General features: G+C 33.2%; 1 protein-coding gene across 1 annotated transcript; it reads left to right on the plus strand.

The window, feature by feature from the left end:
- Positions 1–837: 837 nt before the first annotated feature.
- LOC139520568 (large ribosomal subunit protein uL22-like) lies at positions 838–18,580 on the plus strand. Its single transcript, XM_071313361.1, has 7 exons — positions 838–863; positions 4,115–4,157; positions 4,810–4,850; positions 7,752–7,886; positions 8,567–8,665; positions 14,476–14,572; positions 18,402–18,580. The coding sequence occupies exons 2-7, from the start codon at positions 4,118–4,120 to the stop codon at positions 18,548–18,550; spliced, it is 561 nt and encodes a 186-aa protein (XP_071169462.1). The 5' UTR covers positions 838–863; positions 4,115–4,117; the 3' UTR covers positions 18,551–18,580.
- The last annotated feature ends 4,828 nt before the right edge of the window (positions 18,581–23,408 follow it).

The raw sequence follows: 23,408 nt of genomic DNA on the forward strand, positions 1-23,408 counted from the left end.
ACGAAATTTATGAAACTTTTTAACATTCTTAAAATATAATTGCAAATACATTTTGGAGAATAACTTTATACTTGTAAGCTTAGTTATTTGTATAACAATTGAAAAGAAACCTGTTAATTGTATCATAATCATACAATTAATGCGTGATTAACATTTATATATAACTTTATTGCAAAAACAGAGTTTTTAACAGCAATTTGATTTTATAGCATTTCACTTAGGTTTTCAAAGGTATTGACGTGGGCAGGGACAAAGATATACAACGGGATTGCATCTTTTTTATAAGTGGTTTATCTATTTGTCATGAGAGGGGCCAGTTGACAGACCGTATTTCAGCCGGATTTTAACCCTTTTCATAAGGGGGGCATGTTATCAAACCTATTTGCAATGGGGGTTTACCGTTTTCATAAGTGGGGCGAGTTGGTAAACAAGAGTTGGGCGTTTTTTTAGAAAGTGGGGCGAGTTTGTGAAAAAGTGGGGCGATTAGGTGTGGCGCGATTTGTCAGTGGGGCGATTTGTCATGGATTCTTAAAAAAGCAGTTTGATTTTCTTAGGTTTAAAAAATCAAGGTGTTGCAATACTTTTTTCCATGTGTATATAGACAATAGACAATATTTTATTGGCACAAACGCATTTACAATAAATGGTAATGACCGAATGGATAAACAATTTGCTATACATGGTAGTCAAATACAAACAATTATATATATATATGTGAATAAACGATTAAAGATATAATGAAAATCTAATTATATATGTAGTATTGTCCTCTTGAACTGACAAGGAACAATCCGGTTGGAGATGAGGTATTTTATGTTACAACTTCCGGTACAGATTGATACTTCCTTTTCCGTCAAAATTAGGTACAACACACATTGAGTAAAATATTTGTAGCAATCTAATGTAATCTACCAGCTATATGTTAATAAATAATGAATATATTCTACATATATGAGCCAATTATTTAAGATTCTCAATATGACATATCTTCATTAAGAACTGACCCCGCTGTTTATAACAACAAATCCAAATTTATCGGTGGTTTGGATCACCATCGTTCAAACAGGGACTTTCGATTTCTATACCAAGTATAGAAAGTCCCTGGTTCAAACTACAGCCAAAATATAAAATCCTCAACACTTTTCTGTGATACAAGTAGTAAACTCGACCATTTCTTCTTTTCATGTGTTGCTATATACGTAATATCAAACAAAAATTAGTGAAAGACGATGGCAGGGTTTTCTAAATTATTTGGTTATCCAGCCTACCTTCGTCTGTTCCATTACACTATTGGTGTGTTGTGTCTTGCCTCCTTAATTCTGATAATTATTTTCATGGAACTGCCAATTCAGAAAAGCCAAGAAAAAATATTGTGAAAAGATAAGTCCGAAGTTACTCTGACGTCCTACTGCTGTTTTGCCAGGCAATCTTGGGCCATGGGATGTCGGAGCTCGTCCCATATCAAAAAGTGGTTATTTGCCCGTCCAAAAAAGATGCACTGCTTCGTCGCTTCTGGTGCCAATGGACGGCCTTGGAATTATATAAAATCCGGTATCTATTTGTTCCTTTTTCATTTATCTCTTTATTTATGTAAGTTTCACCTGCCTGCCACCCTTTATTTTCTCATATTTAGACAGTTTTCACAGTAATCCCAGTGTTCCAGCTAGGTTTTCAAAAGGGCAGGGTGCCAATCCTGAAAAAGGGCATTTAACGCGCGATATGATAATATGAAAAGGGCATATTTTAATAAAAGATGTTAATCAAACATTTGTGTTTATTTGTTGAATCACAGGTTATACAAGAACAACATCTTTAGCCCATATAGAACTCTATCTTTCTACTTTTAAGGCTGAAAAACTTGTCAAGCAGCTTGTCACACAAGTTTTTTTATCATTGCTTGGCACAGTTGAACTTTATATGCAGTATGTTTTGAAAGGAGATCTGTTTCATACTGTTTCTATGGTCTACCACATTTTACCAGTTTCACCTTTCTACCCCTGCTGTGCTTGATGGCAATACAGCACAAAACAGCTGTGCTCAGTAAATTCACAGTTTTAGGATATAAAGCAACAGTGAAAAATAGTATCAAAAATAAAGAATACAGAAAAAGATGACCAAGGCACCCTACAAACACTGCTACTAAGACCCTCTTTAACTTTTCCCATAACTCAAAATAAATACCTAAACATATATATATTCTTAAGCAAGAAGTATGGAGACACATTTTAGAATATGTAAATGGGTTACTCAATGCTAGGAAAAAAATCAGATTGAGTTATCTTTCTTTATTCGGGTGTGCTCCTTCTTTGGAGGATTATAAACAGTACGTAAATAGGATGTAAATATGATCACAATATGGCAGCCGATTTTGTTATTTTTGTATCAAAAATGAAGGCAGTCAATGACAAATACGTCTAAATTTTCTGTTTATTTTACAGAAAACAAGTAAAACAATGTCTTCAACGAGTTTATAATGGTTTTCCAACTTTCTGTCATTACGTTTCTTCCATGAAACTACGGTAAACCTGGGAACAGTATATCTAATATATATGTTCCTGGGTAAACATCGCAAATTGTGCCCAACATGCCCAAGTTGTTGTATGCACATTTCTTCAAAGATAATTGCCGACTGACCGATTCTATTTGAACGAATTAATGTTGATGATCATTAATGACCCATCCGATAAACGGATTACCTATAACAACAGATTATGACACCAGTTGTAACCATTGATTAGCTTGGGGTGGTAAACAAAGTCATAATCTTTTCCCCAGGTAAAATTTAGTAATTAGCGTATCATATCAATACGCAAATTAATATGCAATCGATCTTCAAAAAAGGCAGGGCGCCCTGGAAACTGTAAAAAGGGCACAGGGCGCCACTCGGAAAAGGGCGGGCGCCGCGCCCTCTGAAAACGGCCTAGCTGGAACACTGAATCCATCAATTCAGACATTTTCACTTTTATTTACAAATTGACGTCAAGTTACAGACCTCGAGACTCAAATATGCAAATATTTATTAATTTTTCACCTCTTTTTAGGAGATTGATATTTAACATTTAGTAGCCAACCACGATTTTTCACCTCCTTTACAGGAGATTGGTATTAAGCATTTAGTGCCAATCACGATAACGTATCGGAATCTTTTGGATATTTACATTGCTTACATCATAAATGAGCGAGGTGTTAGATTATATATTCATATTGACCTAGAGTCATATGCATACATCATTTCCCATAGTCCATTGTGCCTTACTTTTTTCTTGTGATCACAATCTTTCAAAATGAAAGTCAAAATGCTAGAATCGGTGGGTCACTGTGAAAACTGTCTAAATATGAAAAAATAAAGGGTGGCAGGTAGGTGAAACTTACATAAATGAAGAGATAAATGAAAAATGAACAAATAAATACCCGATTTATAATTCCAAGGTCGTCTGTTGGCATTAGTAGCGACGAAGCAGGGCATCTATTTTGATGTGGGACGATCACTGACGTCCTACAACCCCAGCTTGTCTGGCATAACAGCCGTTGCACGTTAGAATAATCTCGGACTATGAAAAGATGTGCTATATTATAAAATTGGGAGAGATTTATTTCACAGCTACAGATTTCATATGATATAGGCCCAGGGACCATATCTTTCCGGTCCCTATTTTCAAAAATTTAATTGTTTACATCTCCTGCATAGCTTTGACATTGTCAAATTATGCATATTATTTGTTTCCTTTAGATATTTTCTTATCATATGAGGTACCTATTTATGATTGAATAATTATATCGTTGTCACTAATTACTAGTCTACTACCAGACAGAGTCGAGGGGACTTCAGGTTTGCACTCAGTCCTTTTGTATCTCAGTCAGTGCTAATCACTTATCCACACCTTCTGTCTGCTTGAAAATATTGATTTGATATTTGGTATATACATGTAGTTAATCATAATAAGTTACAGGTTAAGTTCCAATTTTCTTCCAGTCTGATGAATTTGTGCAGAGTAATGGTCCTGGAAGAATCTCTCAAATAGTAATAATAATTTTTTCATTATGCTTGAAGATATTGACTTAATATTTTAAATATTTTAAACCATGAATAATAAATTTCATGATTTATTTCCAGAAAATGGTTCGGTACGCCACAGAACCAGACAACCCTACCAAATGTAAGTACCAACCTATATTTATGCTTTATAGCAATAACCCTACCAAATGTAAGTACCAACCTATATTTATGCTTTATAGCAATAACCATGTAAACAGAAATTATTTTTATCTTAAAAAGTATTTGCTTTATGAAGGCTTATTTACATGTAAGTAATTAGCGTGTACATTTCAATTTAAAAATAGTACACACTATTAAATAATAAATGGGTGAAATAGTCATTAATCAAAGGAAAACTGGTTTCAAAATGTCTTTCAGTGAACGTGTTGAAATCATGCTTGAAAGTTTTAGAAATGTTTGTAATTATTACCTACTTGGTGAAGAATTATTAATCGAGTACTCATTAGATTTACCTAGCTATACTCAAGTACTCGATCAAAAACATCTAAAAAAATGGAAACACAAAATTATACCCATCTTGCATATTGTGGGTCGATGTCTTAAGGACATAAAACCCTCAACATTATTATCAAGGACTAGATAATAGTGAATTTTTTACCATATTTAATATCTCGTATATATACTATTACACTACATACACTAATGGTGTAAACTGATAATCTAATCAATTAATAAACATCTTTAGAACAATTTTAACTCAAAACAATTATATATTTGTGAATTGTAATAAAATTTTCTTTTTTTTGTTTTAGCGGCCAAGGCAAGAGGGTCATACTTGCGAGTGCATTTCAAGGTAAGCTGTCAATAATATACATTTTATAGGACCAAAATTTATAAATATTTGTTTGTACCCAGTCATGAAAAGAAGATTCTTCTGTTCATTATATGTTTTTACTACTAAGTTTTTAGACGACCCAAAAATTAAAATTGTTTCGGTCGTATATTGGTATGACGTCGTCGTCAGAAGACATTTGGTTTTCGCACTATAACTTTATAAGTAAATAGAAAGCTATGAAATTTAAACACAAAGTCTATGAATTATTGGGCTTCTTTGATATGCCAAATCTAACCGTGTATTTAGATTCTTATTTTTGGTCCCATTTTCAAATTGGTCTACATTATGGTCCAAAGTTAAACTAAATTTGAATTTAACAAAAATAGACCACTTTCGAGTTCATCCGTCACTGGAAAAAACTCGTCAACTATACGCGTCTTTATGACATCATTTACCAGATAGAGGGGATCGCCTGTATCCTTGCACTATTTACATTCATCAAGCGTCTTAGTGATCGTCATTGTGCAGGATAAACTAGAAATAATGGTTGTTCTGTAGGTACTTATTTCCTAATGACAGCAATGCTGATTGTCAATTTTGAGAATTCAATTTGCAGAATAATTCGTACAATATAGAATTAGTTTTCAAACCACTTGCTCAACATTGGAATGAAAGTGACGACGCCCCTAAACGCACAAATGACGTTCACTAAAACCAGAGTTTTTGACGGAAATGCATCGAACTCTAAAGTTGTCTATTGAATTGTTGGGGTTCTTTGATATGCTGGCGGCACTGTCCGAAGACTTTTGGTTTTCGCACTATAACTTTAGTATACATGTAAGTGAATAGAAATCTATGAAATTTAAACACAAGGTTTATGACCATAAAAGGAAGGTTGGGATTGATTTTGGGAGTTTTGGTCCCAACAGTTTAGGAATAAGGGGCCCAAAGGGTCCAAAATTTAACTTTGTGTGAATTCAAAAAAATGAATAATTGGGGTTCTTTGATATGCCGAATCTAACTGTGTCTGTAGATTCTTATTTTTGGTCCCATTTTCAAATTGGTCTACATTAACTCATTGCCCCCTGAATCTATTTTTAGAAAACTGCACTGTATTCCTGATAAGATTTTCAACAGCAGCATCTCTCTCCCTGAAGGAAAATGGCTGCCATAGATTGTAAACATAGGGTGTATTTAAAAAAATAATTAAAAACATTTATCAAATAGATATAATTGTTGTGTTTTGTTTTTTGTTTCAATAATATAGGGTTATTGCATGAATATTGGGGAATATTGTCCCGAGTAGAATTTTATATTGCACGAGCTTGCGAGTGCAATATATGTTCTACGAGGGACAATATATGTTATATTTTATAAATAAAGTAAAATAAAAATTAATACATTCTTACTTTTATTTTTATTTCATTGTTTATTGCACTCTATCGTAGTTTTGTACTGTAAAAAATTTTCATATATTTCTCCATTATTTCTTGTGAAATTCTCTGAAACAGCTCGGACAAAGAAACACATGACATCCATTACGTTTAATTTTAACATCTTTTCTCCCTTAGTTAGAAAAACATTGTTTGCAACGTCCCCTTTTCTCATTTTCACAAGGCCATTGTTTACGTTTCACGGATCGATGACTGTAGTAGTAAAATTGCAATGTGTATTTTATGAATGAAAACTGTGCCACGTGTTAAATCTCATTAATCTTCATTAGAGAATCATGTGACTCTAAAGCCATGCTCCTACTAGGAACCAATCAGAAGAGGTTTAACAAAAACGGGACCCAACCAAAATGACGCACATATGTGTCACCAGGGAGCAAAACGAAAGTAAAAATGATGCATATCCGTGTCAACAGGGGCCAATGAGTTAAGATCCAAAAGGTCCAAAATTAAACTAAGTTTGATTTCATCAAAAATTGAATTCTTGGGGTTCTTTAATTTGATATGCTGAATCTAAGGCCAAAAAAAAATATATGTCTGTTTCCTGTTTACCGACCCTGACTCAAACCCCCCGACCCTAGATCTTTTTATTCAAATCCGGGGAAAAAATCGTTCCGGATCCGTATTTTTACTATGCCCAAACAAAAAATGGCTGCTCCCAGCAAAAATGTGCTACATTAAGGTTTAAAAAATGTCTGCACTGGGAGGATTATTCAATTAAAGCTTCTTTAAAGGGATTAAATCATTTTGGGGTACAGTACCCTAACCAAACATGACATTTAACTGACTGCAAATCTGACAGGGAGTGCAAAAATAAACTCAAACCCCCCGACCCTAGATCTTTTTATTCAAATCCGGGAAAAAAATCGTTCCGGATCCGTATTTTACTATGCCCAAACAAAAAATGGCTGCTCCCAGCAAAAATGTGCTACATTAAGGTTTAAAAAATGTCTGCACTGGGAGGATTATTCAATTAAAGCTTCTTTAAAGGGATTAAATCATTTTGGGGTACAGTACCCTAACCAAACATGACATTTAACTGACTGCAAATCTGACAGGGAGTGCAAAAATAAAAAAAAAAAAAAAAAAAAAAAAAAAAATCCCGACCTACCGACCCTGATTTATTTGCCTTGGCAGCAGGAAACAGACATATATTTTTTTTTGGCCTAACCATGTATTTAGATTTTGGATATTGGACCATAATAGGTAATGTCCAATTTAAAGTTTTTAAGTTTAAATTCTTAGACCACATTCATTATGTGTCAGACACCCGTGTTGTGTCAACTATTTAATCACAATCCAAATTCAAGCTGTATCAAGCTTGAATGTTGTGTCCATACTTGCCCCAACTGTTCAGGGTTTGACCTCTGCGGTCGTATAAAGCTACGCCCTGCAGAGCATATGGTCTAAAATGAAATATTTTTTTCTCAGCCTGCTAATGATGTTGGTTTGATTTATAATTTTTCAGAACACAAGGGAAACGGCCCAGGCTGTAAAACACATGCACGTCAAAAGAGCCACAAGATACTTGAAAAATGTGATGGGCATGAAAGAATGTGTACCTTTTAGAAGATTTAATCATAGAATTGGAAGAACTGCACAGGTACATCTATATTTACAGAGACTCAAAATCATTATAGGTCAATATCAGAAAGGCACGATTAATATTAAGAAGATGCTACCTTAAACACCTGTTTACCAAGACTATGTCCTACATATTGATTGTTGGTTTGTGTTATGTCCAGTGGCAAATATTTCATTCATGTTCAGGACGAATGTCCTACATATATTTTTTGTCTAAAATGAAATAATAAGTTAAGATGGTAAATGTTTAGGTAACGATCAATAAACTTCAAAAGGCGGTAGATGGTATTTTTGTTTTCTTAAAAAAAATATTCTGATTCCAAAAGTTGATAAAAAAAAAATTGTTTTGAATCTAGATATCCCTATACCTTTTAGGGTAAATTTTGAAAAAAGGCAGGAGCATCACAGTTAAGGTAGGCAATAATTGCTGCTAACTGATGTCAAATTGAAGCTCTGTTGGGATGCGTTGAAATTCCCAATCAACCTCCAATCAAATACTAACTAGAAGCTGGAATTATGGTCTAGTTTTGTCTTGCCTGTTAGAAACTTGTGGAATACAATCTAGATTAGGTGTTAGCTATTTGTATAAAGCTTCATATATATTTAATGGGACAGAAGACTTGGATGCCTCGTACCTTGTGAAGATGTAATTATAAATTAATTATGTAATATAATAATGTGCTATATTTGTTTTTGTAGGCAAAACAATTCAAAACAACACAAGGTAGATGGCCAAAGAAAAGTGCTGAATTTCTCCTTCAGTTGTTGAAAAATGCTGAAAGTAATGCTGAATACAAGGTATGTCATTTGATATAGACAAAATATAGGGAATAAAAGCATCATTGTTAATGAATGAATGAATAAATATCATTCAATGGAACAAAATTTAAGGAGAAATGATTTGTTAAATATATATTGACATACACCAATGAAAATAAATTCAAATGTGGACATTGTGGCACTATAAATAAAAGTTGGGCACTGACCTGAATGCTCAAGTTCTTATTAACCTGTCTAAAGACATTTGTGGATTAGAACGTCCCATGTTCTAGTGCAATGATAGTACAGGAATAATAACCCTAGGCTTCGTGCTGTAATTCTTCACCATGAATTGTCGAGCCCCGTTACCTATGAACACAATGTAATTAAATATATATAAGTACTAGTCTTTTTAAATGTTCTGGGGTCTTTTAGGCAGAGTGTTCTAAGTAGTTACTACTGTAATCATTAGCCAGTAAACACCGGTTGTGAGACCAAATCCAGTTTCGACTCCAATCTTAATTGACTAGGATTGTCAGTTTTTTTTATCAGCGGTCAATTGTTTTCTCCAGGGGCTTTTGCTTCCTCCACCAACAAAAGTTGTCTGCCACGAAATAGACCAAAAGCAGTGCTTGAAAGTGGCATTAAAACACAGGAAATCAAATAATAAATGTTTCTGAGCATGTCTTCAATATTTAGAGCTATGACCCTAATGTTAAAAAAGGATTTCTTCTACAGTACACCTTTTCACTGATATGAAATTTGAATAGTCAAGGTCACTTTATGAAGTTTAAGGTCTGATAAAATGATTCCTGATTCCCTCTTTGGAATGGTTTTGTTTTTTTGAAATAATAGATAAGGTTAGGGTTGCAAGTGCTTTTAGATGGACTGATTTTTGAATGTTATTGTCTCATTGGGAATCATAACAATTCTTTATTTATATTTTTAATTCAGGCTTACAGCATCAATTAAAAGGCTGACAAATGTTTTGTTTTCCATCATTTTATAACTCTATATTAAACTTGTCAGCAGGAACAAAAATCTGTTTCTTGTACTACATATATACAAGTTAATAAAGATTACAACTCAATTCATGAAAATAATGATGCTTCTGTAATTATATAAATTATCAAGATTAATTTTAAGTTGGATGACCTTAAATTAATTGATAGTCATTGTTCTGTATTAAATATTAAATACTATTTTTATGCAAACAATCTTTCCAACCTGTCTAAGACATTTATGGATTAGAACGTTCCATGTTCTGGTGCAATGATAGTGACAGGAATAATAACCCTAGGCTTCGTGCTGTAATTCTTCACCATGAATTGTCGAGCCCCGTTACCTATGAACACAATGTAATTAAATATATATAAGTACTAGTCTTTTTAAATGTTCTGGGGTCTTTTAGGCAGAGTGTTCTAAGTAGTTACTACTGTAATCATTAGCCAGTAAACACCGCTTGTGAGACCAAATCCAGTTTCGACTCCAATCTTAATTGACTAGGATTGTCAGTTTTTTTATCAGCCGTCAATTGTTTTCTCCAGGGGCTTTTGCTTCCTCCACCAACAAAAGTTGTCTGCCACGAAATAGACCAAAAGCAGTGCTTGAAAGTGGCATTAAAACACAGGAAATCAAATAATAAATGTTTCTGAGCATGTCTTCAATATTTAGAGCTATGACCCTAATGTTAAAAAAGGATTTCTTCTACAGTACACCTTTTCACTGATATGAAATTTGAATAGTCAAGGTCACTTTATGAAGTTTAAGGTCTGATAAAATGATTCCTGATTCCCTCTTTGGAATGGTTTTGTTTTTTTGAAATAATAGATAAGGTTAGGGTTGCAAGTGCTTTTAGATGGACTGATTTTTGAATGTTATTGTCTCATTGGGAATCATAACAATTCTTTATTTATATTTTTAATTCAGGCTTACAGCATCAATTAAAAGGCTGACAAATGTTTTGTTTTCCATCATTTTATAACTCTATATTAAACTTGTCAGCAGGAACAAAAATCTGTTTCTTGTACTACACATACAAGTTAATAAAGATTACAACTCAATTCATGAAAATAATGATGCTTCTGTAATTATATAAATTATCAAGATTAATTTTAAGTTGGATGACCTTAAATTAATTGATAGTCATTGTTCTGTATTAAATATTAAATACTATTTTTATGCAAACAATCTTTCCAACCTGTCTAAGACAATTATGGATTAGAACGTTCCATGTTCTGGTGCAATGATAGTGACAGGAATAATAACCCTAGGCTTCGTGCTGTAATTCTTCACCATGAATTGTCGAGCCCCGTTACCTATGAACACAATATAAAGAACTGTTAAGTCTTAAAAAAAGGATTCTTAATCATCCCTCATTTTATAGCTAAAATTACTTTGACCCTAACTTGTTGTACTCTTTATCACTGACCTTATTTGAACTTTTGAGGTCACTTCAAAAAAGACAAAGTTCAGAATAAATGAAAGAATGAAATATAAGTAAGAATTGTTTTCATAAAGACTCTTTTGCACTATTATGTACATTGATTATTTTGTATTTGAGGATTATATATCTTGATCTGTTCCTATCTGTGCTATGTTGATTAATCTGGGAGTAAAAAAAGTCTGGCAAATCTACAAATATTTGCTTTAATATTATCACTGTGAATGGCAAAGTTCAAGGTTACAGCTATAATAAATAGGCTGATATTTGGATAAATGTTTTCAGTATTTGACATAAATTTTCAGCAGCCCCACAAATGTGTTTCTTGTGCTACAAAGTCATAAAAATAACAATCATGATTATTCTGCAATTTTTCAAGATTTATCAAAAACAAATTGAATTTAATTGATAGTTGAAACTGCTCCTTATAAAACATGTCAACAATCTTTCCAGCCTGTCTAAGACATTTATGGATTAGAACGTTCCATGTTCTGGTGCAATGATAGTGACAGGAATAATAACCCTAGGCTTCGTGCTGTAATTCTTCACCATGAATTGTCGAGCCCCGTTACCTATGAACACAATATAAAGAATTGCTTAGGCTTAAAAAAATGTTTCTTAATTGTCTCTCATTTTATAGCTTAAACTTGTTCGACCCTAACTTGTTGTACACCTTATCACTGACATATATTGAATTTTTGAGGTCACTTCAAAAAAGGTAAATGTTAGAAAACATGACAGAATGAAATATTTTAAGAATAGTTTTCATTATGATATCTTTTGCACCATTATGTACATATTCTTCTCCAAATTTAGCTCAGCTGGAAAATGCCTCGTACAAAGAACAAGACCAAATATGATTTTATGGTTTATAGATGACACGTGAAGGTCACAAAAGCCTTAAAATAGACTGGAGAAATTCAAAAGTTATTGTCTGAGCCTCTCACTGGCAATTGTTACATTTCTTCATTTTCATTTGTATTTGGAGATCATATATTTTGAGCTATATGTCAGATCTCTTCCTATCTGTGTTATGCTGATCATTCTGGGAGTAAAAAAAGTCTATGGCAAAACTACTAAATATTTGTTTTAATTTAACATCACTGAGGCAAAGGTCAATGTTGCAGCAGTAATTAATATGCTGATATTTGGACAAATGTTTTCGGTCTCAGTATTTGTCATAAAATTGTCAGCAGCCTCAAAAATGTGTTTTATGTGCTACAAAGTCATAAAGATTACAATTATGATTATTCTGCAATTTTTCAAAATATTTATCAAAAACAAATAGAATTTAATTGATGGTTTAAATTGCTCTGTTTAAAAGATGTATACAATCTTTCCAACCTGTCTAAGACATTTATGGATTAGAACGTCCCATGTTCTGGTGCAATGATAGTGACAGGAATAATAACCCTAGGCTTCGTGCTGTAATTCTTCACCATGAATTGTCGAGCCCCGTTACCTATGAACACAATATAAAGAACTGTTAAGTCTTAAAAAAAGGTTTCTTAATCATCCCTCATTTTATAGCTAAAATTACTTTGACCCTAACTTGTTGTACACCTTATCACTGACCTTATTTGAACTTTTGAGGTCACTTCAAAAAATGACAAAGGTCAGAATAAATGAAAGAATGAAATATAAGTAAGAATTGTTTCCATAAAGACGTCTTTTGCACTATTATGTACATTGATTATTTTGTATTTGAGGATTATATATCTTGATCTGTTCCTATCTGTGTTATATTGATTAATCTGGGAGTAAAAAAAAGTCTGGCAAATCTACAAATATTATCTTTAATATTATCACTGTGAATGGCAAAGTTCAAGGTTACAGCAATAATAAATAGGCTGAAATTTGGATAAATGTTTTCAGTATTTGACATAAATTGTCAGCAGCCCCACAAATGTGTTTTTTGTGCTACAAATTCATAAAAATAACAATCATGATTATTCTGCAATTTTTGAAGATTTATCAAAAACAAATTGAATTTAATTGATAGTTGAAATTGCTCCTTATAAAACATGTCAACTATCTTTCCAACCTGTCTAAGACACTTATGGACTAGAACGTCCCATGTTCTGGTGCAATGATAGTGACAGGAATAAGAACCATAGGCTTCGTGCTGTAATTCTTCACCATGAATTGTCGAGCCCCGTTACCTATGAACAAATAAAGAATTTCATGTTCTGGTGCAATGATAGTGACAGGAATAATAACCCTAGGCTTCGTGCTGTAATTCTTCACCATGAATTGTCGAGCCCTGTTACCTATAAATACAATATAAAGAAATGTTTCTTAATCTTCTCTCATTTTATAGCTAAAATTACTTTGACCCTAACTTCTTGTACACTTTTATCACTGACCTTATTTCTTTTGAGGTCACTTCAAAAAAGGTAAATGTTAGAAAAAATGACAGAATGAAATATTTTAAGAATTGTTTTCCTTATGATATCTTTTGCACCATTATGTACATTCTTCTCCAAATTTAGCTCAGCTGGAAGATGCCTCAAAACAAAGAACAAGACTCAATATGATTTTATGGTTTATAGATGACACCTGAAGGTCACAAAAGCCTTAAAATAGACAGGAGAAATTCAAGTTATTGTCTAAGCCTCTCACTGGCAATTATTTACATTTCTTTATTTTCATTTTGTATTTGGAGATCATATATTTTGAGCTATATGTCAGATCTCTTCCTATCTGTGTTATGCTGATCATTCTGGGAGTAAAAAAAATGTCTTGTGCAAAACTACAAAGTATTTGTTTTAATCTAACATAACTGAGGCAAAGGTCAATGTTACAGCAGTAATTAATAGGATGATATTTGGACAAATGTTTTCCGTCTACCGACCGTGCGAGGGCTGTATAGCCAGTCAAGGTCATTAAACACTTCCATTTGTTGTTGTTTTCCGTCTCAGTATTTGACATAAATTGTCAGCAGCCTCACAAATGTGTTTCATGTGCTACCAAGTCATAAAGTTTAAAATCATGATTATTCTGCAATTTTTCAAGATTTATCAAAAACAAATAGAATTTAATTGATGGTTTAAATTGCTCTGTTTAAAAGATGTATACAATCTTTCCAACCTGTCTAAGACATTTATGGACAAGAACATCCCATGTTCTGGTGCAATGATAGTGACAGGAATAATAACCCTAGGCTTCGTGCTGTAATTCTTCACCATGAATTGTCGAGCCCCGTTACCTATGAACACAATATACATATAAGGACTTTTAACAGAGGACTTCATTGTTTAGTTATTAACATTTCTGTTTAATGTTTTCAGGGTTTAGATGTTGATCACACATTGTTTAGTTGGTAACATTTGTGTTTAATGTTTTCAGGGTTTAGATGTTGATTACACATTGTTTAGTTATTAACATTTCTGTTTAATGTTTTCAGGGTTTAGATGTTGATCACTTAGTGATTGAACACATCATGGTTAATGAGGCTCCTAAGATGAGAAGAAGAACATACAGAGCTCATGGTCGAATTAACCGTAAGTATAGACCTAATCATTATTGTCATAACGGTTCTGCATAACTGTAAGCTGTTTCTTAACAAAATTCTGCGATAATCCCCACACCATTTTTTCACCATAGGAATTCAGGGAAAATATTGTCACTTGTAAAAAACATCCAATGAAACTATTGTTCTTTCAAGTCTTTATTTGATTGTTTGTGCTGTTTTCAGAGAAAAAAAAATCCTTCTTGAAGATGTTGAAAATATTTATAAATGATTCTTGAATACTTCTGCAAGTGCAATCTCAAAGTATACAACTGAAAATGTTGTGTCATTACCATGACAAAGGAATATAGGTCATTTCTGGAATCATGTCTTTCACCGGAAAAGATTGTCAATTTTGAACGCCTTTATGACGTCATTTACCAGTATCCCTGCTCTATTAAAAGTTTCCAGCACATTCATAATTGTCATTCTCTAGGGTAGTATAGAAATAATTAATGTTCCATAAGTCAGTGTTCTAGGATTTTTTTTGCACCTTGACTTACCACGGGTAAGATCAATAAAAAAATTACTTACCCACATCTAAAAGTTAAATCCGCCAACCAATGCGGACGGCGCCGTCCGCTGCGGCGAGCTCGCCGCCCTTATGGCCGGGGGTCTGGGGGCAGCTCAAGGCCCCCAGAAGCTCTGGGGTAAATGATGCAAAATCCTGCATTCTAGCCATTTCCTGGCACCTTTTTCATGCTTCAGAAAGTACCCTTTTTTGTGATGTCAAATGATGTTTTGTATGAAGCAATGATGACTAAAGTGTATTGAAAAGTATTTGAAATATATGGCTTAATTGTAACTATATACCTATACCACCAGAAAAGTACATTGAACTATAACAGTACTTCACTGACTTTCATACCAATAATCCACTGTAAAAAAAATAAGGGACTTACATGCAACTCTTTTTAAAAATCAGACATGCTCTTTATAAAATACTGAATATTTTTCAAGCTGATTCACTGAACATTAATGATTAAGGATAAGTCATTTGTTGCACATAGATTTTAAATTTAAAAACTTTTATGACATGCTTTAAATTATATGTTGTGAAGTTTGTCTGAACAAAGCTGGATTCGGATACGATTGAATTTTGTACAAAATTTAAAAAAAACGATTTCTTACTAAATTTGACAAATATGTTATAGTTATTACTATGTCATTTATTAAGAGCTATAATAAATGCAACTGTAAGTTTATTTTCCTCCGATGACAAGAAAAAAAATCGTTTATGTCCCGATTTAAGCACCAGTTATCAATCCGGATTTTCCGATTTTACCGACACCGTGACCGACTTTTAGAATGATAGGAGAAGAATGTGGTCTCTTTTGCGCTTGATTACACCTAGTAAACGTGTGCTTGAATAAAAGCGCCGATAGACATCAACAAAATCTTCGATCTTTTATCAAAGTTTTTTCTCGTGATTTAATAAAAATAAAAAGCAGATATGGGAAAATTGAAGAGGACCGGGAAATTTCAAGAGTTTTTCGGCTTCCCCGAACTTGAAAATTGACTTACCACCGGGTGACAAAGGTTAAAAAATGACTTACCCGTTGTCCTAATCCACTTACCCCGGGTAACGGGTAATGGGAATCCTAGAACACTGTAAGTACATAATCGGGATTGCCGTATGACTGAGGAAGGGTGATCATCCTTTTAGATTTTAAATTCCCAAATATTTTGTGCAGTATAAAATAAAAAAAATTCACCCGTTTGCTCAACATGTGTTGGAAATTTCTATGCATACATTCTTGTCACATGGTGGTGGAAGTCACATGACATATTCGTCTGAAAACCGTATCCCGGAACTGACCTATATTATGTGTAATTCAGTATATTGAAAACAAAGGTCACAAATTCCATTTTATTTTTACTTCTTGGTTGCAGTACTCTATAATCTGCAACCCTACCCAGGGGTCGAATTTAAGCTTTTTTGTTTACTAGCCGGCCGGACCAGTGGACTGAAAATCTACTGGTCCTGATCTTTTTCCAAGGATTTTTGATACTTGCGTTTCCTTTTGTCAATTTCATGAACTTTATTTAGATCTTCCCTTTAAATTTCACTTATTGTATTTTTTTATCCAGCAATTTGACTTTCCAAAAATTTCCACATTTTTGTTGTTCTGAAGGACGCTCACCCAAGATATTAATGAAATTGATCAGGCCACAATTAAAAATATTTCAGTTTGCCCAAACCCGACCCATGATGACTGGGTGTGGGTAGGTAGGTAGGCAAATTCTTTTTTTTTTTTTTTTTATTCGAATTTGCATGAAAAGATTAATAGATCTTAAAACAGTATATCTTTTTTTTCTCTGTCAAACCTTTGTAGAGATGTTTGTGTAAAAAAAATATCAGCTGATTATGTAATGATTAAATTTGTTTGCAGTTTGTAAATCCTATTTCTATTAAAATAGATTAAATGTCCTGAAATATTTATATGAATTATTATCTACCATCCTTAGTTTGTGTCTTTTTATGTTTTGAATTTTTTTTTATATTTTACATTTAATATCACACAGGTAAACTAATTTGGCTATAAATAGATCAAAACATGTTCTGTAGAATCTCCAAACTAAAAACGAATTTGTTGTAATTTTATTTCTTTAAATAATCAAGTTTAAATTTTTGAAAATAATCATTATTGATAAAATATAATTGCATAAAGTTAACGTTTTCTGAAGACTTTATTTTTAGGTCATGGTTCTAGAGGCTTCCTCTCAAATTGTATAAAAATCCAATATGGCGTCCATAAAAATGTTTTACTTTTGCACATGTGAAAAAATATTTATATTGCAATAAATTATTCAGAAGGAGTTACATTCAGTTAAGATTATATTTCTGATTCCGTGAGCCATTATAGTTTTACCAAATTCTCTCAAACTGCAACGTACTGACCGTCTAATGAGACTTGTAAATTTGAACTATTTGAATAAAAGGGCATCTAATTTACATGATAAAGGAAGGTTATAATTAAAGACAACAATTTATCAAGAAATAATTCCTTTGTATTCAGTAAAAACAAAATCTTCTTGCAAGATTTTAAATTCGCAACTTCCGGATCCCTTTCCTGTCAGAATAACATTGGAAATATTCAATTGCACATGGTTTTGAACAAATCTACCTGAATATTCTTATCAGATATTCGATAACACGATGAAATTAACATTGAGCATATAGCTAAGGGTTTGGTAGTACAAACAACTACAGCGTAAAAAAACTGTGCCACTTCACATGTTTTACTTCTTTACGTTCGTTAAATCAGAAGATAAAAACAGAGAACATCTAATATCGATTAACAGCTTCTCTTATACGCTTTTTTTTAATCTTATTCACAGTTACTTTCAAACGCAAAGACGACAAACATTGAGTTTTGTACGATGACGGAGCGGACCCAATATAAATCCGAAAAAAAAAAAAATTCTTCCAAAAAACGTCAAAAAAAGAATTTGAGTCGGCGGGTTTATTTTGGGTCGGTCGCGTTTGGGCAAACATACAATCTTTTTATTTTGGCCTCAATTGCAATACTTAGTATCCCCCAGTACCGAGTAATTGATTTCGCAGGTAAATTTTTTTGTAAAGAAACCGAAATTGGGATGCAAACAGGGATTTTATCGACAAATTTCCACTGGTCCGTCGGACCACCAGGTGACAAAATCTACTGGTCCGACGCAAATTCTACTGGTCTCGGACCACCCGGACCAGTGCTAATTTCGACCCCTGACCCTACCAATTTTAATATTAGAGTAAATGACACCGGATCATGATTATACATGCCTTAATATGGATTTTGAATGAATTTATTTTCTGATTCCAGCCTACATGAGCAGTCCCTGTCATATAGAAGTTATCCTGGCAGAAAGAGAAATAGCAGTACCTAAACCAGGAGGAACAGAAGAGGAACCTACAAAGAAAAAAGTTTCTCAGAAAAAACTCAAAAAGCAGAAAATGATGATGAGAGACTAAATAAATTAAATAAACTGTGGTTCCAAATGATTTATATCTTCAACTATTGGCCAACTTGTATACATATATTAACAGGTTTACCTACATTCCACACAGATCTCTTAGCAACCAGCAAATCGTCATTATCAGAAGTTCAATCTTCGTAAATTAAATCTATGGGGACATGCCCATTACATTCCTCCATACATAGGCCATTGAAGTTTTAAATTGCCTAGAAAACAGTTTAAAGGATATGGATCAAATGTTTATTTATTTCTTGTCTTCCATTCTCATCACTTTGTAGTGTGTGATTTCATTAAGTGCATGTATTCTGCAGACAATTAAAATAAGATGTGGTATAATTGCCAATGAAACAACTATCTAATAATGTTCAAATGAATTTGATGTTATTATTAGCAATTCAACCTTCAACAATGAGAAGAAAACCCACAAGAGCATGGCATGACTAAATAATTCTGATTCCAATAGGAAAAAATCCACAGTTGCACAGTTAGTCCCCATAGGAATTCCAAACTTTCATACTTCTGACATTGTCCATGTTTATGTTTCAATTTTGATTGCAACATCACACACATTCACTTGATGTTTTAATGGAATAAGAACATGACTATCTACAAATGGAAGAGACATTTGTATTAGAAATATGAATAAAAGTTTTATTTTGTTAAAATGCACCTTTCTAATTGACAGCAGTTCATAGTGTGAAAGTTTATTCTTTTGAAGTGTCCTATATGCAATATGAACTGTGTCAAAATAAGTTTGTCAGCGTAGTAATTATTTATTAGATAAAAATGTACTTCCAAGTTCCATACCACAAAAAGAAGTTGGGATTGATTTAAGGGGTTATTGTCCCAAACTATTCAGGAATTGGGGCCAAAAACAAGATTTTCTGGTTTCAGGACAATAACTTGAGTTATGTCTATAGATCTCTATGAAATTGTACCACAAGCTACAAGGTTCCATTCCACAAAAGTTACAATTCTATAACAATAGAGGGACAAATAAAACAACATTTTTCTTGTTTCAAGACAACAATCGATTTATAAGTGTATGGATCTCTGTGAATTGTACCACAACGTCATTAGGTTCCATACCTCAAAAAAAGTTGTGGGTTTAACCCAAAATATTCAAATAAGGAGGATTTCCTGATTGCTGGACAATTACTAGTTTAAGTCTCTGGAGTATGGATCTCTTTGAAATTGTACGACAAGGTTCCATAAGAAAAACGAATATTGGCTTTGAATTTGGGAGTTAGATCTTGTGTTTTATTGGACGAGAACTGTCAGACTAAGATGATTTTAATTATGTCGCATACGAACTCCAGTTTGATAAAATTACTATGACCTAAGTACAGTTTTAGGATAGAAGGGTTAGCAGCTCCACTATTAACATGTGCTCTTGACTAGTTATGATTATGACTTCTATGGAGGAAAAGTGACCATGATCGTGGCTTCCAAGTGTAATGTATGCAAAGGGATGAGTGCAACTTTACAATAAAGAACTTTGAATGTTATAAAACAACAAAATCACGATTGTGAAGTTCACATAAAGAAAACGGGGAATCTTTTGTCGCCAATTTTTAGATTCAAGACACTTAAATTTATTTGTGATATCCATTATTTCAAGTCAATGGGGAAATATGTGATCAAAATAGGTCACAAAATCTTAGACTTGTTTAGTGAAAGGACAATCGTTATTCTTCTTTAGAAGTTCTTGCATGCATTGTATTTTAGCTCATATTGAATTGTTTCTCAATTGAGTAATTAAATTGTGGTCCAGAAAGGTTATCAGATCCTGCTCCACGTGTGGTACCTGTGGTGATGCTCATGTAAGTACAAACCTGATCATATGTTCAGTAGGTCACATTCTGGGTGGAAAGAGGACGGATTGTAATAGCGACCATTGGAAAATATCCGTCATCTGTGAAAACGGCCACCCAACTTGTGATGGCGTCCGTAAAATTAACGAAGGGATATAAATTCACATCTCAAGTTCGATTGGAAAGATGCATTCAACAATAGAAAATAACAGCAATGAATTCTTTGCCTACAGCTTTGTTGAATTAAATCCATAATCATAAATGTCATTTAGTTTAAACATATTTTATTTGTTCAAGTACAAATTGGATAAGACGCAATTCAAACAGATTTATGAAGTCTTCTCCATTTTTGTCGAGCCTTCGAAAAAGCGAGACTAAGCGATCCTACATTCCGTCGTGGTCACAAACATTCACTCTGTGGTTAAAGTTTTTGAAATTTTAATAACTTTCTTAAACTATACTGAACTTCTACCAAACTTGGACAGAAGCTTGTTTATGATCATAAGAAAGTATCCAGAAGTAAATTTTGTAAAAATAAAATTCCATCATTTCCGTATTTTACTTATAAATGGACTTAATTTTTATGCGAGTAAACATTACATTTACTCTGTGGTTAAAGTTTTTAAAATTTTAATAACTTTCATAAACTATCCTTGATTTGTACCAAACTTGGACAGAAGCTTGTTTGTGATCATAAGATAGTATCAAGAAGAAAATTTTGTACAAATAAATTTCCACTTTTCCGTATTTTACTTATAAATGGACTTTTATGCCAGAAACAAAACATTCACTCTGTGGTTTAAGTTTTTAAAATTTTTATAATGTTCTTAAACTATCCTGGATTTCTACCAAACTTAGACAAAAGCTTGTTTCTGATCATAAGATATTATTCAGAAGTAAATTTTGTAAAAAAAATCACTTTTTCCGTATTTTACTTATAAATGGACTTAGTTTTTCTTCCAGTTAACATTACATACAGTCTGCAGTTAAAGTTTATAAAACATTTATTAGATTCATAAACTATCCTGGATTTTTTTTACCAAACTTGGAAGCTTCTTTCAATCAAAAGACAGTATCGAGAGGGAAATTTTTATTGATGTTTTTCCTCATTTTTGTTGAGTCTGCGATTAACAGCAAAAGTAGGCGAGACACTGGGTTCCGTGGAACCCTTACGAATTTTACATATATAGATAGCAATGTAATACAAAAATATATGTATGAGCATGCAGGTATAGAATGGAATATCTATTTAGTATATATATATATGTATAAATATGGATAAAAAAGGCGGAGAATTGCAGACAAATAATTAAAAAAAATAAAATAATTTTTAGAAAACACAAAAAAATAAATAAAAAATAAAAAAAAAGGGGGAAGATATTTACTTAGATGATGATGTGTGTGCGATCATGGTTTATCTAGACAATTTGAAATCTTTCCTAACTTTTAATAAACTCTAAGACATTTTTGAAAATGGTTTGGTTTTGCTCTAGAGAAAATAGACAACTACCCGAGGTTAGTAGTTCTATGTTAATTTTACAATCATTTTGAAGCCAGTGAAGACTTTAAAACATTTTATTTCGTATGTCTGAATATAATATACATTTTAAAAAGAAATGATAGGAATCTTCACGATTAACACCACAGATGTCATTGTGATGTGTACGCTTCAAAAAATGACTAGAAAGATAAAAACATGTACATGTTTCAGTGGCGGATGCAGGAATTTTCGAAAGGGGGGGTGCTAGCCCAGGGCAAAGGGGGGGTGCAAACATATGTCCCGATTCAAATGCATTGATCGGCCAAAATAAAGGGGGGGTGCGGACCCCCGGAACCCCCCCTCTGGATCCGCCACTGTGTTTTAACTTTTACCTTCACACACCGTAATACCGAATACAGTAACAGACATTTTCCCGTTACTTCTAGCCGAAACGAGGAAAACATCACCTATTTGAAACCATACCTCCAATTATATTTATCTCAAAGGGTGACTTGGGTATACAACTATGATAATCTCTGAACTCTCGAACCCTTTCTTTAGTGGAGGGCCTCGGTATCCGAGCGGTACCATTAGTTGAACCACTGACAATATGTATCACTAGCCAAACACTGGGGTTGTGTGAACTAATCTCGTACGTGGCAGGTGTGCTGGACTTCAATCTAATATTGACTACGTTTGTCAGCTTTTCTGCTGAATGTCGGTAGTTCTCTGCGGGAACACCGGTTTCCTTCACCAATAAAACTGGCCACTACGAAATAGCAAATCAGTGCTCTTAGTGGTGTTAAACACCAATCAACCAATCTAAAATAATACATTCGTTTGGCTGTGCGGGGATATAAAAATACAGTCATATCCGGTCGGAACTAAATCCGATGCAGGATTGTAGTGAGAATGTAATTCTCTCTGCACGTTTACTGGTTATCAAACGAACCATTGTTTCTTGTGCCCTTCTTTCTGGTCATCCTACCTTGCAGAATCTACATATCCTATTCAAGTTAAAATAGTTGATTCGTTCTCGTCCTGAATATGCATATAATGCTTGACACTTGACATTTAGCATATTAAATAGTTTTGTTATTGCATCACAACGGACCAAACTCTTTCAGAACAGAAATATTTATAATGAATCCGATTGATTTCCACTTAGATGAATTTGATATATTTAGGTTTGAGAATTCTTCTAGAAGAGTGATTTCAGTGGACGCACGGAATTGTTAAGATGTTATTTTCATTTTTTATCGCCTAGATCATTCTATTCTAAAAAATATTTCGGAGGATAAAGAAAACTTATCGAGAAAAGTGCGAATTTAGTTCTGTGAGAAATATTACATTCGGAAATGTATTTGTGTACGAGGGGGACTAGGAATTGATCTTAGGAAATTTAAGAACGGTTTCATCTATAGCAAACTAGTAGCGACTATCTAAGGTTTGGATAGCAACAAAAAGTTTTTGAAATCTTGATTTATTTTCACTGAGAATAACTTAACAATTTTTGTAAGGACCTTGAACAACAAATATCATGCGCAAATGTAATTAAA

The sequence above is a fragment of the Mytilus edulis genome, chromosome 4, assembly GCF_963676685.1.
Source record: "Mytilus edulis chromosome 4, xbMytEdul2.2, whole genome shotgun sequence".
NCBI classification, from domain to species: Eukaryota; Metazoa; Mollusca; class Bivalvia; order Mytilida; family Mytilidae; genus Mytilus; species Mytilus edulis.

Coding starts and splice junctions, on each gene's coding strand:
- LOC139520568 (XM_071313361.1), top strand. CDS start 4,118: ATGGTTCGGTACGCCACAGAACCAGACAACCCTACCAAAT. Junction 8,666..14,475: donor AAAGTAATGCTGAATACAAG/GTATGTCATTTG, acceptor TAATGTTTTCAG/GGTTTAGATGTTGATCACTT. Junction 14,573..18,401: donor AGCTCATGGTCGAATTAACC/GTAAGTATAGAC, acceptor TTCTGATTCCAG/CCTACATGAGCAGTCCCTGT.